The sequence below is a fragment of the Myxocyprinus asiaticus genome, chromosome 32, assembly GCF_019703515.2.
Source record: "Myxocyprinus asiaticus isolate MX2 ecotype Aquarium Trade chromosome 32, UBuf_Myxa_2, whole genome shotgun sequence".
Lineage (NCBI taxonomy): Eukaryota > Metazoa > Chordata > Actinopteri > Cypriniformes > Catostomidae > Myxocyprinus > Myxocyprinus asiaticus.
Window position 1 is genome coordinate 3,269,531 of NC_059375.1, and position 12,986 is coordinate 3,282,516.

At 37.7% G+C, this 12,986-nt stretch overlaps 1 protein-coding gene across 1 annotated transcript; it reads left to right on the forward strand.

Annotated features, from left to right (window-relative positions):
- Window positions 1-2,541: 2,541 nt before the first annotated feature.
- paqr4b (progestin and adipoQ receptor family member IVb) lies at window positions 2,542-11,034 on the forward strand. Its single transcript, XM_051666987.1, has 3 exons — window positions 2,542-2,707; window positions 6,581-6,799; window positions 10,542-11,034. The coding sequence occupies exons 1-3, from the start codon at window positions 2,542-2,544 to the stop codon at window positions 10,973-10,975; spliced, it is 819 nt and encodes a 272-aa protein (XP_051522947.1). The 3' UTR covers window positions 10,976-11,034.
- The last annotated feature ends 1,952 nt before the right edge of the window (window positions 11,035-12,986 follow it).

Genomic DNA, 12,986 nt, shown 5'->3' on the forward strand with positions numbered 1-12,986 from the left:
TATCATGGTAATTTGATATATGATTACCATATTCATATATTATTGTATTTACGTGGTGCTTCAAGTTAATTAAAAAAAATACCATGGTACTTCGCTATATTACCACATTCATATACCATTGTATTAACATGGTGCTCCCAGGTAATGGTACATGTCCAAAAAACATGGTAATGTCATGGTACTTTTTTAAGTGTTTTTGCATAGGCAAATAAGTGTTTTGATACTCTTTTGGTTGGAAAATGTCTTTACCTACAGAAGTCGTTTACAAGCTGGCAAATGATAAGATGTATTTGCAGGTTTGGTTTCCATTGAATGATTGTAGATCCACTGCAACCAGCGTTATCTTTATTTGCCGTGTTATGAAATATTCCATGAGCTTGTGACAAGTGAGAGCGCACACCAAATGATTCAGCAGCATGAGCGCAAGCTTTCTGAGTCATTCAGATTGAATCGCACACCGATTCAGACTGCTTTTCTATCATGAGTGACCAATTCATTGTAAAGAACTGACTCAAATGAGCGATTCATTTGTGATCGGACATCTTTAGTTCTGATGCAAAACTGCCATTAGTAAACACCGGGTACAAGGCATGATGTAGCAGTGTAGCTTTTGTCAACGCTACGCCACTACCTTGTCAAAAATATAGCTAAGCTACTGAAAAGCTACTTGATTTAAAAACTAGCGAAACTACTGTCTCGCTACTCAGAAATGTAGTTAAGCTAATAGCTTCACTATTCACTGGGAATGTGTCAAATTGATGTCCAGGGTTTCCCAGCAGAACATTGCCCAGAGCATCACACTCCCTTCACTGGCTTGTTGTCTTCCCACGGTGCATCTTGGTGCCATCACTTCCCCAGGTAAATGGTGCACACTTACACAGCCGTCCTCATGATGTAAAAGATAACTCATCGGACCAGGTGACCTTCTTCCACTACTCATTGCCCATTGTAGGTGCTTTCAACGGTGGACAGGGGTAATCATGGGCACTCTGACCAGTCTGTGGCTACGCAACTCCATATGCAGCAGGGTGCAATGCACTAGTTGTTGTGACACATTTCTCCCTTAACCATCATTAAAGTTTTCTGTTATTCGTGCCACATTAGACATTCTGTCGGTTCAAACCAGACAGGATAGCCTTCGTTGCCCTCGCTCATCGATGAGCCTTGGGCACCCAACACCCTGTCGCCGGTTTGTGGTTTGTCCCTCCTCGGACCACTGTCGGTAGGTACTTGCCACTGCTGACCGGGAGGACCCCACAAGCCTTGCTGTTTCAAAAATGCTCTGACCCAGTCATCTGACCATAACAATTTGGCCCTTGTCAAAGTCACTCCCGAACAATGTGTGCCCGAAGGTCTTTACTCCTGCCCATTTCTCCTGCATTCAACAGGTTGACTACAAGAACTGATTGTTCGCTTACCTTCTAATCTACCCAGACCTTGACATGTGGCCTTATTAGGAGATGATCAACATTATTTGCTTCACCTGTAAGTGGTCAATGTTTTGGCTCATCGGTGTATACTGTTATTGTGTATTAATACATATTCTATACTCTAAGTATTGTGACACTGGTTACTCTGCTTGGACACCTGTGTGAACTTGAGGTAAACTGACTTCATACATCCACTACAAATCACTGCCACACCTGGATAGGGTTGCAAGAGCTGTGCGTAAGGTCTCACATTAATCGTGGCTGACTGTAAATACTACAATTCTACAATGGAATCTGTACATGAAAACTATTGCTTTTGAATGATGCTGCATCCATGCCCAAAGGTGTCAGTGTAAGTCCAAGATGACAAAAACACAAAAATTACTGAGTGCACCTTTAAAGCAAGACTTAGCTAGTACAGCTTACAGCTAGTAGATTATTTGCTCTACGTTTCACCTAAGTTTAACAGTGCAATGCTCAGATATTCAATAGTGCATAAATTGTAACTTGGTGCCTATTTATGCACATTTAGGTTGTAATGGCTGGTGCAACTGTCCCCAGTTGCTTAAAAGTCATTGCAAAAATGGCTCCAAAAAGTCAGTTTTAAAAAAAGCTCTAGCCTAATTTTTTTATCTAATACAATGACACTCAGACATTTATAAGTGTCCAAATACTTTTTGGGTCCACATATTGGGATTGTAATATTTTCAAAAATTGATAAAAATCTATGAAAAAAATTGTACTAGCCGTAGTACTAGAGAAATGCAAAGCACATGTGTCAAAGTCTGTCAGTTGGCCAGTGTTTGGAGTTAAGGAACTGTAATCTTTCGTGAGCTGACCTCTGCTCAGCCTGAATGCTGATTGGCTAAAACACTAAGTATCAGTAAATTGGCCCTCAGCCTGTCTCAAGCAACAAGTTACAGCAGTACATACCGGCACTTCCAAGATTATGGCTACCAAGTTTTGCAGTCTCTAGCTAAGGCATTCAAATGACAAATGATACATGTATAACCTGATTTGTATCATTCAAAGAGACCACAGGCTTTCCTCCCAAGGGAAGGCCAGGAAGTTGGTCAACCATACCTGACCATTTTTGTTTTCTTTTTTCGCTATGGCTTTTTTCAGTGGGCCAAAACTAATGGATTTTAAAAATTCACCAGCACACCTTCAGTTTAATAAGTATGTTCTGACAGGATACCGGCCGATATCGACCTACAGAGACTGTCTGCGGAGTTTGTTCTATCTGCACAATGAATTTGGGAACATATATACACACGGTATGGAAAAACAAACTGCACCATTTGCAATTAAATGTCTTGTTATAGTCATTTTTCAACATACATAACCAGCTATTTGCTGTAAATTAATAGATCTGCACAGGAATTTTGTAAATATGATTGTGCCACTGATGGCATAATTCCTGAGAAAAGGGATAGAAAATCCACTGGCTGCCTCACAGAGAAGGGGAACCTGCTGAACTTGTCATTTAGGGCTACTTTCTCTGTTGATCACCCCCTAACACACTTCACAAGGACACGTAAATAGCATTATGTGGGATTACACGTAATCCTAGTTAGGGAATTACTGTCGTTGAAGTGATGCTATAATAATTGCTGTAATCATCTATTACAACATCTGCAGTAAACGTTCTATAGGCCTGCTTGTGGAAGTTTATCAAATTTATTCGTTTGTGGAATTTTACTTAATTTTACTAGTTTTCTTTTTTATTATTTGGTTTTTTAAAATTTTTTCTTTTTTCTTTTTATTTTACAGTTTTACAGTTTAATCCAAGCAAATATAATTTGATTATTACTAGATTAAACAGATGACGTGGTATTTAGAAAATACGGTAACACTTTCTATGAAGCCCATATTTATAATGCATTGAAAAGGCATATAAGGGAAAGGAGGAGGCGAGACCCGGCTTGACACAATAAATCAAGTTTAATGACTTAAACAAAAACACACAAACATAAACACATACAGGGCAGCAGCCTGTAGTTCTCTCTCTCTCTCGAACTGCCATCTCCGGTTGCCTTTATACCTCGCTCGCCTCATCAGGCTGATTGGGGTCCGGGCGTGCGTCATTCCGGCTCGGCCCCGCCCTCCTCCGCATTATACATTATAACCAAGGGCATTGCCAGGAAATTACTTTTGGGTGGGCCACAATAAAAATAGAAAGGCCAAGATTTTGCCCAAATATTATTATTATTTTTTTTTTACCAAATTTTCCTTAACATCAGAGAAGCAGCGCATTCAAACAGTTCTTTCATACTTTCAGAAATCAGAATTTATGCATTTGTTTTAACTATTTTATAAATATATATTTGAAGTCAAAGAATAATCTCAAATATTCTGGTTTGGGTGGGGTCAGGCCCACCCTTGGCGACGCCACTGATTATAACTTCTGCAGATAAAATTGGATGTTGCTTCTGTTATAATGCATTATACTCTAAGGTAGAACTATAAATAGGTACAACCCCAATTCCAAAAAGTTGGGACAGTATTAAAAATGCTAATAAATACAAAAATTAGTGATTTGTAAATCATAATCACTCTTTGCTATATTGTAGCATATACATTATATGATGTTTTACCCTGTGAATTTCATTATTTGTTTTTTCATGTACAGTCATTTCAAATCAGATTATTGCAACACGCTCCAAAAAAGTTGTTACAGTCGAGTGTTTACCACTGTGTAACATCACCATTTCTTCTAATAACACTTATTAAGCATTTGGGCACTGAAGACACAAGTTTGTTAAGTTTAGAAAGTGGAATTTTCCCCCATTCATCCATTATGTAGGTCTTTAGCTGCATAATTGTACGGGGTCTTTGTTGCCATACTGTGCATTTTATAATGTGCCACACATTCTCAGTTGGAGATGGTCAGGACTGCAGGCAGGCCAATCTAGCACCCACACCCTCTGCTTAAACAGCCATGCTCTTGAAATCCGGGAAGTATTTGGTTTGAAGTTGCCCTGCTAGAAAATGCAGGGACATCCCTGGAAATGATGGTGCTGGATGGCAGTATATGTTGCTGCAAAATTTGTACACATCTGTCTGCATTCAAGGTGTTCTCACAGATGTGCGAGTTACCCATGCCATGGGCACTGACACACCCCTGGTCCATACAGACACTGGCTTTTGGACCTGACACTGATAACAGCTTGGATAGCCCTTTTCCTCTTTGGCCCGGATAACACAACAGCTTTGTTTTTCAAAAGCTTTTTAAAATGTGGACTCTTCAGACCAAAAAACACAGTTCCACTGTTCTACTTTCCATCTATGATGAGACCGAGCCCAGAGCAGTCGGCAGCGCTTCTGGACAGTGCTGATGTAGGGCTTCTCCTTTACATAGTAAAGTTTTATCTTGCATCTGTGGATGCAGCAGTGAGTGGTGTTGACTAACAAAGGTAAAGTAATCCCAAGACCATGTTCATGATATCCATTACAGATGAATAATGTTTTTAAGACAGTGACATCTGAGGGATCAGAGATCACGCACATTCAGAAGTGGTTTTCGTCTTGCCCTTTACGCACTGAGATTTGACCAGATTCCTTGAATCTTTTAACTATATTGTGCTCTGTAGAGGGTAAAATGCCCAAAATCCTTCCAATTTGTCTTTGGAGAACATTGTTCTCAAAGTGCTGGATTATTTGCTTCTTATACAGTATACAGTACTATGACACAATTGCCTCACCTGGTTAACATGTCCTGTTTCACATCGCCTTGGTATTGCAACTTGTCAAATTGTTATTAGTCTTAAATTGCCCCTGTCTCAACTTTTTTGGAGCGTGTTGCAATCATCTGATTTGAAAATACTGTACATTTAAAAATAATAATAATAATAAAATTCACAAGGTAAAACATCATAGTATGTGTAGTTGTAGTGTTTTCAATTTAGCAAAGGGTGAATATAATTTACAATTCACTCTGTCCCAACTTTTTTGGAATTGGGGTTGTAAGTATTATAATGTATTATAATTGTGGTTACATTTATTTATGAGAAGTTATAGCATATTATAAGGAGTGTTATGAGAAATTACTAATGCATTATAAATATGGGATTTATAGAAAGTGTTACCGAAAATACATTTTGAAGTCGAGTTCCTAAATGATTAATCGTGTTCCTATTTTTTAAAGGTTAATAAAGTTTATAATGACTTAAAAGTCACTTACAAATTCATTATAAATAATTATTATATAGTTATTACAACATGATAAAAAGGGCAACTTTCATGCAATACTTGCCAATTAGTGAGCATTTTAACTTACATGTTATAAATGCTTGATAAATACTTTTTCATTCTTATAATAATCGAAGAAGAAAATGGAGCAGATATTTTTGATATAGGTAATTTCTGATAAATGCCACAATGCGGCACAAATAGACTGTTATAGAAAGATTAAAATGAGAGATAATGTTATTGTGTTTATTTTTTTTATGACTGTGATGTCTTGATTCACTTCTGTTGTCACTTTCCTTGTCACATTACTGTCAAAAGAATGGTGATACACTAAGCGCTGTCCTCTGCAAAAACATTTTTCAGGTCTTCAAGCTCATTTACAGCATATATCATATAATAAAGCCTGATGACCATTAAACCATACTCAACTTTATGTACATATGTTTCTAATGTTGGCAACTCCTTAAATAAATGCTTCATATGTGCCCACTTTACATTAAGTTACATTTTCATAGGTCGCGAATGTTGAATTAGTGTTATTAAGCATTTATAACATGAGGTAAAATGGCTCATCATTTATCAGGTATTGCGTGAAAGTCACCCTGTTTATGCATGTTGTTAAAAACACATATTAATGATTTATAATGCATTTGTAAATGAGTTTTAAGTAATTAATAAACCCCTTTTTGCATTTTAACAATGGGAACATTAATAAAAGTGTTACCCAACAAATCTTTCGGTTTCCAATCTGAATGTCCAGTATCGTGTGATTCAAAGGCTTGTGTTGTGTATAGAACATTAGTGCTAATGAGAATGTTAGTGAACACACAAACATACACACACACACAAACACAGTTGGCTGGCTCACTCTGAGTGCACTCTATCACAGTGGTTGATTTTGCTTACATCAAACCAGTCTGGGATTGCAACACTTCTCTTCTGGTTGTTTACTCCATCAGGTATCCCATTCATCTGTTTTCTGATGTTTCTGCCTCTCAGTATCCCCTGGGCGGAAGTGGATGAGTGGTGGATCGGTGTGGTTCATTATCTGGCTTGTCTTTCTCCAACCATATGTTCAGTCTTTTATCATCTCTTCATGAACCATGAAGATGGAGCACCTATATATGACACGCTGCTGTGCTTTGACATGTTTGGCGTCTGTCTCGTAAACACTCTTGGTAAGTAACTACCAAGTTTAGGATTATACAGTGATGACAGTCATACACACTGGTGTACAGCAGTGGTTGTCATCTGGAGGGTCGTGACCTGACAAAGGGTCAGAGGTCTGTAATGAATAGCTGCAGACCGCAGGATATAAACAATTATAAATGCAAATAATTAAATGTATCTAATCAAATAATTGTGCATAGTGTGGATAGAAAAAGGAATAGGCTTATCATACAGTATAACTTTTAAAATGGAGAAATCGCTTTCCATATCTTTTGTTGTTGATGTCATAGACCATGCAATCAGTCAACCTCAGTATTTTGCCGCAAATGTATTAGTTGCTTGGTAGAAGCTAGCCAAATTATGCAATGTCAACACAAACATGTTGAACAGCAGACATACATCACATTTAAAATGCACAGTATTTTTCTTCTGGGATAATGGATCAAAAGTATTGATGACTCATCTTGCACCAAACAGATTTATATTCCATTAAGTTAGAATGAGAACATCCTTCCACCATTTGTAACTGACAAGTAGTAAGTAAATCATCATTTATGGCTATGAACTAAAGGCTACTGGCTAGTTACCTTTTTGAGCCAACTACCTGAGCCGTAAATGCCATGTGACTAATCCCTCTGGTGCAGGAAAATGAAGTCATGCCACTGGTTGGCTGATGGCACTACAAGAGCATGTACAGTCCTAACCCTTCACCCAAGTCCATTTCATGCTTTTAAAAGCCTTCCAAAAAATCAGGCATTGGTAAACATCTGGTATAATATAAATTATATTTAGAAAATATTTCAAATATTTGTGAATTACATGTTCCAATAAAAATAATCACAATACACAGATACTTTTGAATGATAATAAATGGAGATTAAACCTTGACCCATTGGTTTAATAGACAAAAATACTGATTACATCATCTCCTGCTCAGGGGTGTATTTACATTTTTGTTCTTTAGAATGAGAATGACCATACCTCTTATTCATAAACAACACCTCTGTCTGACTAGCAACAGCAAGTCACAAATTGTGGTTTGTCAGTATGTCCTAGAATGTGTTAACGCTCATATTTTCCTAAATATCAATTAGTTGTGAAGAAAAAAGTTGGAATTGATTCATTTTGAAGGTGTCTTCATTGCTTTCATCTATGCTATCAAGTGTGGTTTTGCCAGAGTTTGACATTAACTAAAGACTACTGATGCTAACTAATGGTTAAAAAAGGGATAATGCTGCATTCCAGTAAACTCAAAACTAAAAGTACAATATAATACCACATGAAGTTGGACTTCCTACTTGAAAACTTGTGCAGAAATCTAGAACTCTGATTTCGCAGAGAAGCAGGTGCATGACTTGTCTACACTCAGGGAGATTTACAGAGTTAATGATAAACATTCACTTTTATTAAATAATATCCCTTACGAAAATCGAGAGTTCAGTGAACTTGCCGCAAATTCACCACCGATTATTTTCACATGTAAATGAGCTTTGCGGTAAACTTGCAGCAAATTGTCCATTGTTGCCAAAGGTTTACCGGAGGTTTACCACTACTGGTGAAGTGTTGCAAACTTCTGGCAAACATTTGTGGTGAATCAAAAGCTCATTTGCATGTGAAAATAACAATCGGTAAATTTGCTGCAAATTTGTGGTGCGTTTTTTTTGTAAGGGATCTATCAATGAGTCAGAGTTCCTACATTACATGATAATAACACTTTTAAGCTAACATTTGCAGGGACAGGTATTTAAAACATGGTAAATATAGGCCTACTCTCTTTTGGTAATTGTACACCTGTAGAACAAATGCTAGCATTGCATAGTACCGTTTATTTTCTACAATTTAAAAAATCTATGGTACACTGTTAAAGATTTTCCAGTCAAAAAACAGTAAATAACTGGCAGCAGGGTTGCCAGCAAGTTACTGTAAAATTAACAGTGTCTTGCTATTGCTGAAATTAACAGCTAGATACTGTTTTTACAGCTACAGTATACAACTGTAATTTAGCAGCATATACCTGTCAAATGACATACTATCTATTATTGTTGAAATTAACAGCTAAGTTCCCAGCATGCACTGAGGCATGAAGAAATTACCTTTTTACTATTTACTGGTTTATTTTGATGTTGTTTTTGTTGCCGTCTAAGTTACTTGTATTTTAATGTTCAGCTTTTACATTTTTACGTAAAAGTATGTTTGTTAACTGTCACCATTGTTGCATTTTGTATGCCGAGAGTTGATTTCTGTCTGTTTGTGTCTTGTTAACAACTAGTGTTATGCTGTAAGTTCATCAAAAACATCAAACAATCAGTTTGCTGAAATATCCTTTACTGTTTTTGCTTTTATGTTTTATATGTAATGCATTGTGGTGAATTCACAGGACCAGCAAAGCCTTCTCTGCTGGTGTAACATGCCAAATAAATAAATATTTTTCAACCTTTCATTCTCAATCACCTTTTTGCCTTGTTTTTTTAATCGTTATCCACTCTTAATTAATCTACAAACAAATAGAGAAAAACAAATAATTTATCCAGTCAGAATTTATGCCTTGATGCTTACAAGCGAAGTGTGACAACTGTTTCACAAATCACATGCCCAAAGCCAAGCTCGTTAGCCGAAGTAGTGCATGAGTCTGAGCTCCACCCCATTAGGCCTTCAGAATTTCTACAGAATCCCTTAACACTGCAGTGAATAGGCATCTAATGTCAGATTGTCAGATTCACCAGCCAATCAGATTGATTTATTTGTTCTTGGTGGGTGTGATCTTTAGGATATGTCCCAGTCGAGGCCTTCTAGCTGGCCTTGAGTGACGCAGTCATGCTTTAAGTGATGTACGTAATTTGAAAGCGAAGAGTGCGAGATGCAGGGGCATTCATTTCAAGTTCTGGCTTTCGTACGTGGATGTGTTTTTAAAATGTCAATTGGTATTACTAGTTAGCTGCGACATAATGTATGATGCCCAAAGGCATAGGGTGTCTTATTCATTGTGAAACTGTGTTTTCTTAATGGCATGAATCACACTGAAGGCCTAGACTTTAAATGCACAGCCCGCCACTTGTAATGCATCACTATTGCCACATATAGTGCCATTTGCAAGGTAGGATTAGACATTCAGGCTGATCTTAGGTTTTGTCTTCCAAGTAGCACAGTGCAACAACTTGTGAGTTACTTAAACATTTATTGGTTGGAAGAACATAACATAAAAATAAAGAAGGTCCAAGGTGCCAGCTCAAGAGAACACTAATCGCCATAATGGTGACTTCACACAAAACCAACACACTCTCACGGCGAAATCGTCAAGATTCATACGACTTTTCTAATTTGACTTGCTACAACCAATGACGTTGCTGGACATCGTTTCCATCTAATATGCGACAATTACTTGCTTCTGTCACACACAACAGCTTCGTATCGTGTTTAAACACTCTACTGATTGGTTAAGTTTAGATAAGGGGTTTGGGTAAGGGCATAATATTAATAAGTATGTCCTTAACGCCTCATGCACGGATCTCCCAGAATACAAAATTTTTAACAGCAAACTGTCGTATTTAAATATCACAGTAGATTGCTGTAGAAATTTGGCTGTAAATTGACAGTAATTTTTTTTACAGTGTACTATTGTAAATTTGTTTGGAGAGTCTAAACCAGTAGTAAGTCTGGCTGATGTTCCAGAATGGCACATTGTTTACAGCACCTGTATCATTGCAAGGTGTCTCTCAGTGCCTAAATGTCCTTGTACTTTTGTTTTTGCAGGTGCTTTGCCCATCATTTACATCACTCTTCTATGTTACCCCTCATCCCACCGTGCAGTGATGTTAGCATATCTCCTTCTCTCCGGCTATGGTGTTCACTGCGCAGTCACAGCACGGAATAACATGCACCGCCTTCAGTCGTTCACCTGGCAGGCGCTCTTCCGCTTCTTTCTCTTCTTGCTGCGTCTGATTGGTGCAGGGAGAGGAAGCCCTGCCTCCCTTCGCCTCTACCTTACCATGGATACTCTGGCGTTGCTAGGAGGACTGGTGAATGTTTCCCGCCTGCCTGAGCGTTTTAGTCCTGGGCAGTTTGACTACTGGTTTAACAGTCACCAGATCATGCACATCATGGTTATCCTCTCTATACTGTACTTACACTGGGGTGTGCTAGAGGACTTAACCTGGTTAAAGGGATACCACTGCCCCAGTGAATAAATCTCAGACTGATTAGATGATACTCAAACTGTGGGAAAATGCATGTTGCAGAGCCCTTAAAAACAAGTATTTTGGTGGTACCATGGTACATTGAGGATGTCAGATGGTAATACTATGGTACTCTGATATGCACGCATCCCCAAATCTAGTGAGCTGCCTAACTAGACAGTATTTTTGGTCACCATAGGGTGGTACTTTATGGTACAGTAAGAGTATGGTAATACTACAGTATTTTGATACTATGTTCATATACCATGAGGTGTACATATGTACATTCTATATGTACATACATATAGTAGAAAACCATGGTATTACAGTGGCACCGTGTCTAAACAAATTATGGTAAAGCAATGGTACTTGTGAAAGCTCTGAAAATAGTGTTAAATTATTTATTTAACAAGTATGTGGCATCATATTGTTTGAAATGAAATAAGATGTATTTGTGTTTTGATTTAGGGAAGTGCCAATACAATGTCAAATGATAAGCTTTAAACACCCTTTTACCTTCTGAGGTTCAAAATTTAAACCCTGATAAAACTGTATCCTGGAATTTATAACATTAATGTTATTAAACCATATGATTTTTTTTTTTCTATTTCAAAGGTGCTACATATTTGAAATCTGAAATGTATGTGTGTGTGTATCAATTTGACATGTGCCACCTACCTAAACATTGTTGCAGACCAGGTACACCCCTTCATGGCAATGGTATTCCCTGATGGTAATGGACTCTTTCAGCCTGATAATGCACCCTGCCACACTGCACACATTGTTCAGGAATGGTTTGAGGAACATTGATGAAGAGTTCAAAGTGTTGCCCTGGCCTCCAAATTCCCCAGATCTCAATCTGATTGAGCATCTGTGGGATGTGCTGGACCAACGGAGCAGGTGGTCATAATGCTCATCTGTGTATCTTTAATATTTATATAAAAATACAGATACATTGATGTGAAATTGGTTAAAAATGAGACAATACTATACAAATACGTGAATTAAACAAGCTGGACTTGAAAGTCTTTTAAAAGCTGTTGTTACAACACAAAATATTTGTTTTGTTTTTTTAAACTAACTAAAATTAAAGTACAATGAACATGTAAAGCAACAAGAACATGACACAATGAAGTCAAAGGCAATAACGAAAATATTGCTGCAGATGGTAATACTATGGTACTCTGATATGCACGCATCCCCAAATCTAGTGAGCTGCCTAACTAGACAGTATTTTTGGTCACCATAGGGTGGTACTTTATGGTACAGTAAGAGTATGGTAATACTAGTAGTAATATAGCTCCTTAGTACTGAAGCAGTCAAATAATGCCCAAAAAAGTGATTTCAGAAGCATTATTTCAGGCATACAATATCTAAGGAGCAGTGGCGAATTCTCAGGGCCTTCTCTGCTGGTGTAACATGTCAAATAAATAAATATTTTTCATTCTTTCATTCTCAGTCACCTTTTTGCCTATGTATTTTTAATCGCTTTCCACTCTTAATTAATCTACAAACAAATAGAGAAAAACAAACAGTTTATCCAGTCAGAATTTATGCCTTGATATTTACAAGCAAAGTGTGACAACTGTTTCACAAATCACATGCCGCACGTGAGTCTGAGCTCCATCCTGTCCGGCCTTTCCACAGAATCCCTCAACAGTGCAAATGAATGAGCAACTAAAGTCAGATTGTCAGATTCATCAGCCAATCAGATTGATTTATTGGTTCTTGGTGGGTGTGATCTTTAGGATATGTCCCGGTCGAGGCCTTCTAGCTGGCCTTGAGTGACGCAGTCACGCTTTAAGTGATGTACGTAATTTGAAAGCGAAGAGCGCGAGATCAAGCTGTCTGACGAGTCGGCTGTCATCACTGCTGGTATTGCCGTTGAGAAAGAGATCCTTATGGATTTAAAAACACGAGATGTTCTGCATGACCATGTGATTGCTTAATTTATGAAACAGGAAAGGAGGGCTGATTTTCACTTCAAGTAAATTGGTAAGTGCTTTTTGCATTGTTATAGCAA

Bases quoted from the DNA above. Each gene is read 5' to 3' on its own strand.
- paqr4b (XM_051666987.1), top strand. From the start codon at position 2,542: ATGGCTTTTTTCAGTGGGCCAAAACTAATGGATTTTAAAAATTCACCA. The intron at 2,708-6,580 runs GTATGGAAAAAC...TTACTCCATCAG, and splicing joins TGGGAACATATATACACACG to GTATCCCATTCATCTGTTTT. The intron at 6,800-10,541 runs GTAAGTAACTAC...TTGTTTTTGCAG, and splicing joins CTGTCTCGTAAACACTCTTG to GTGCTTTGCCCATCATTTAC.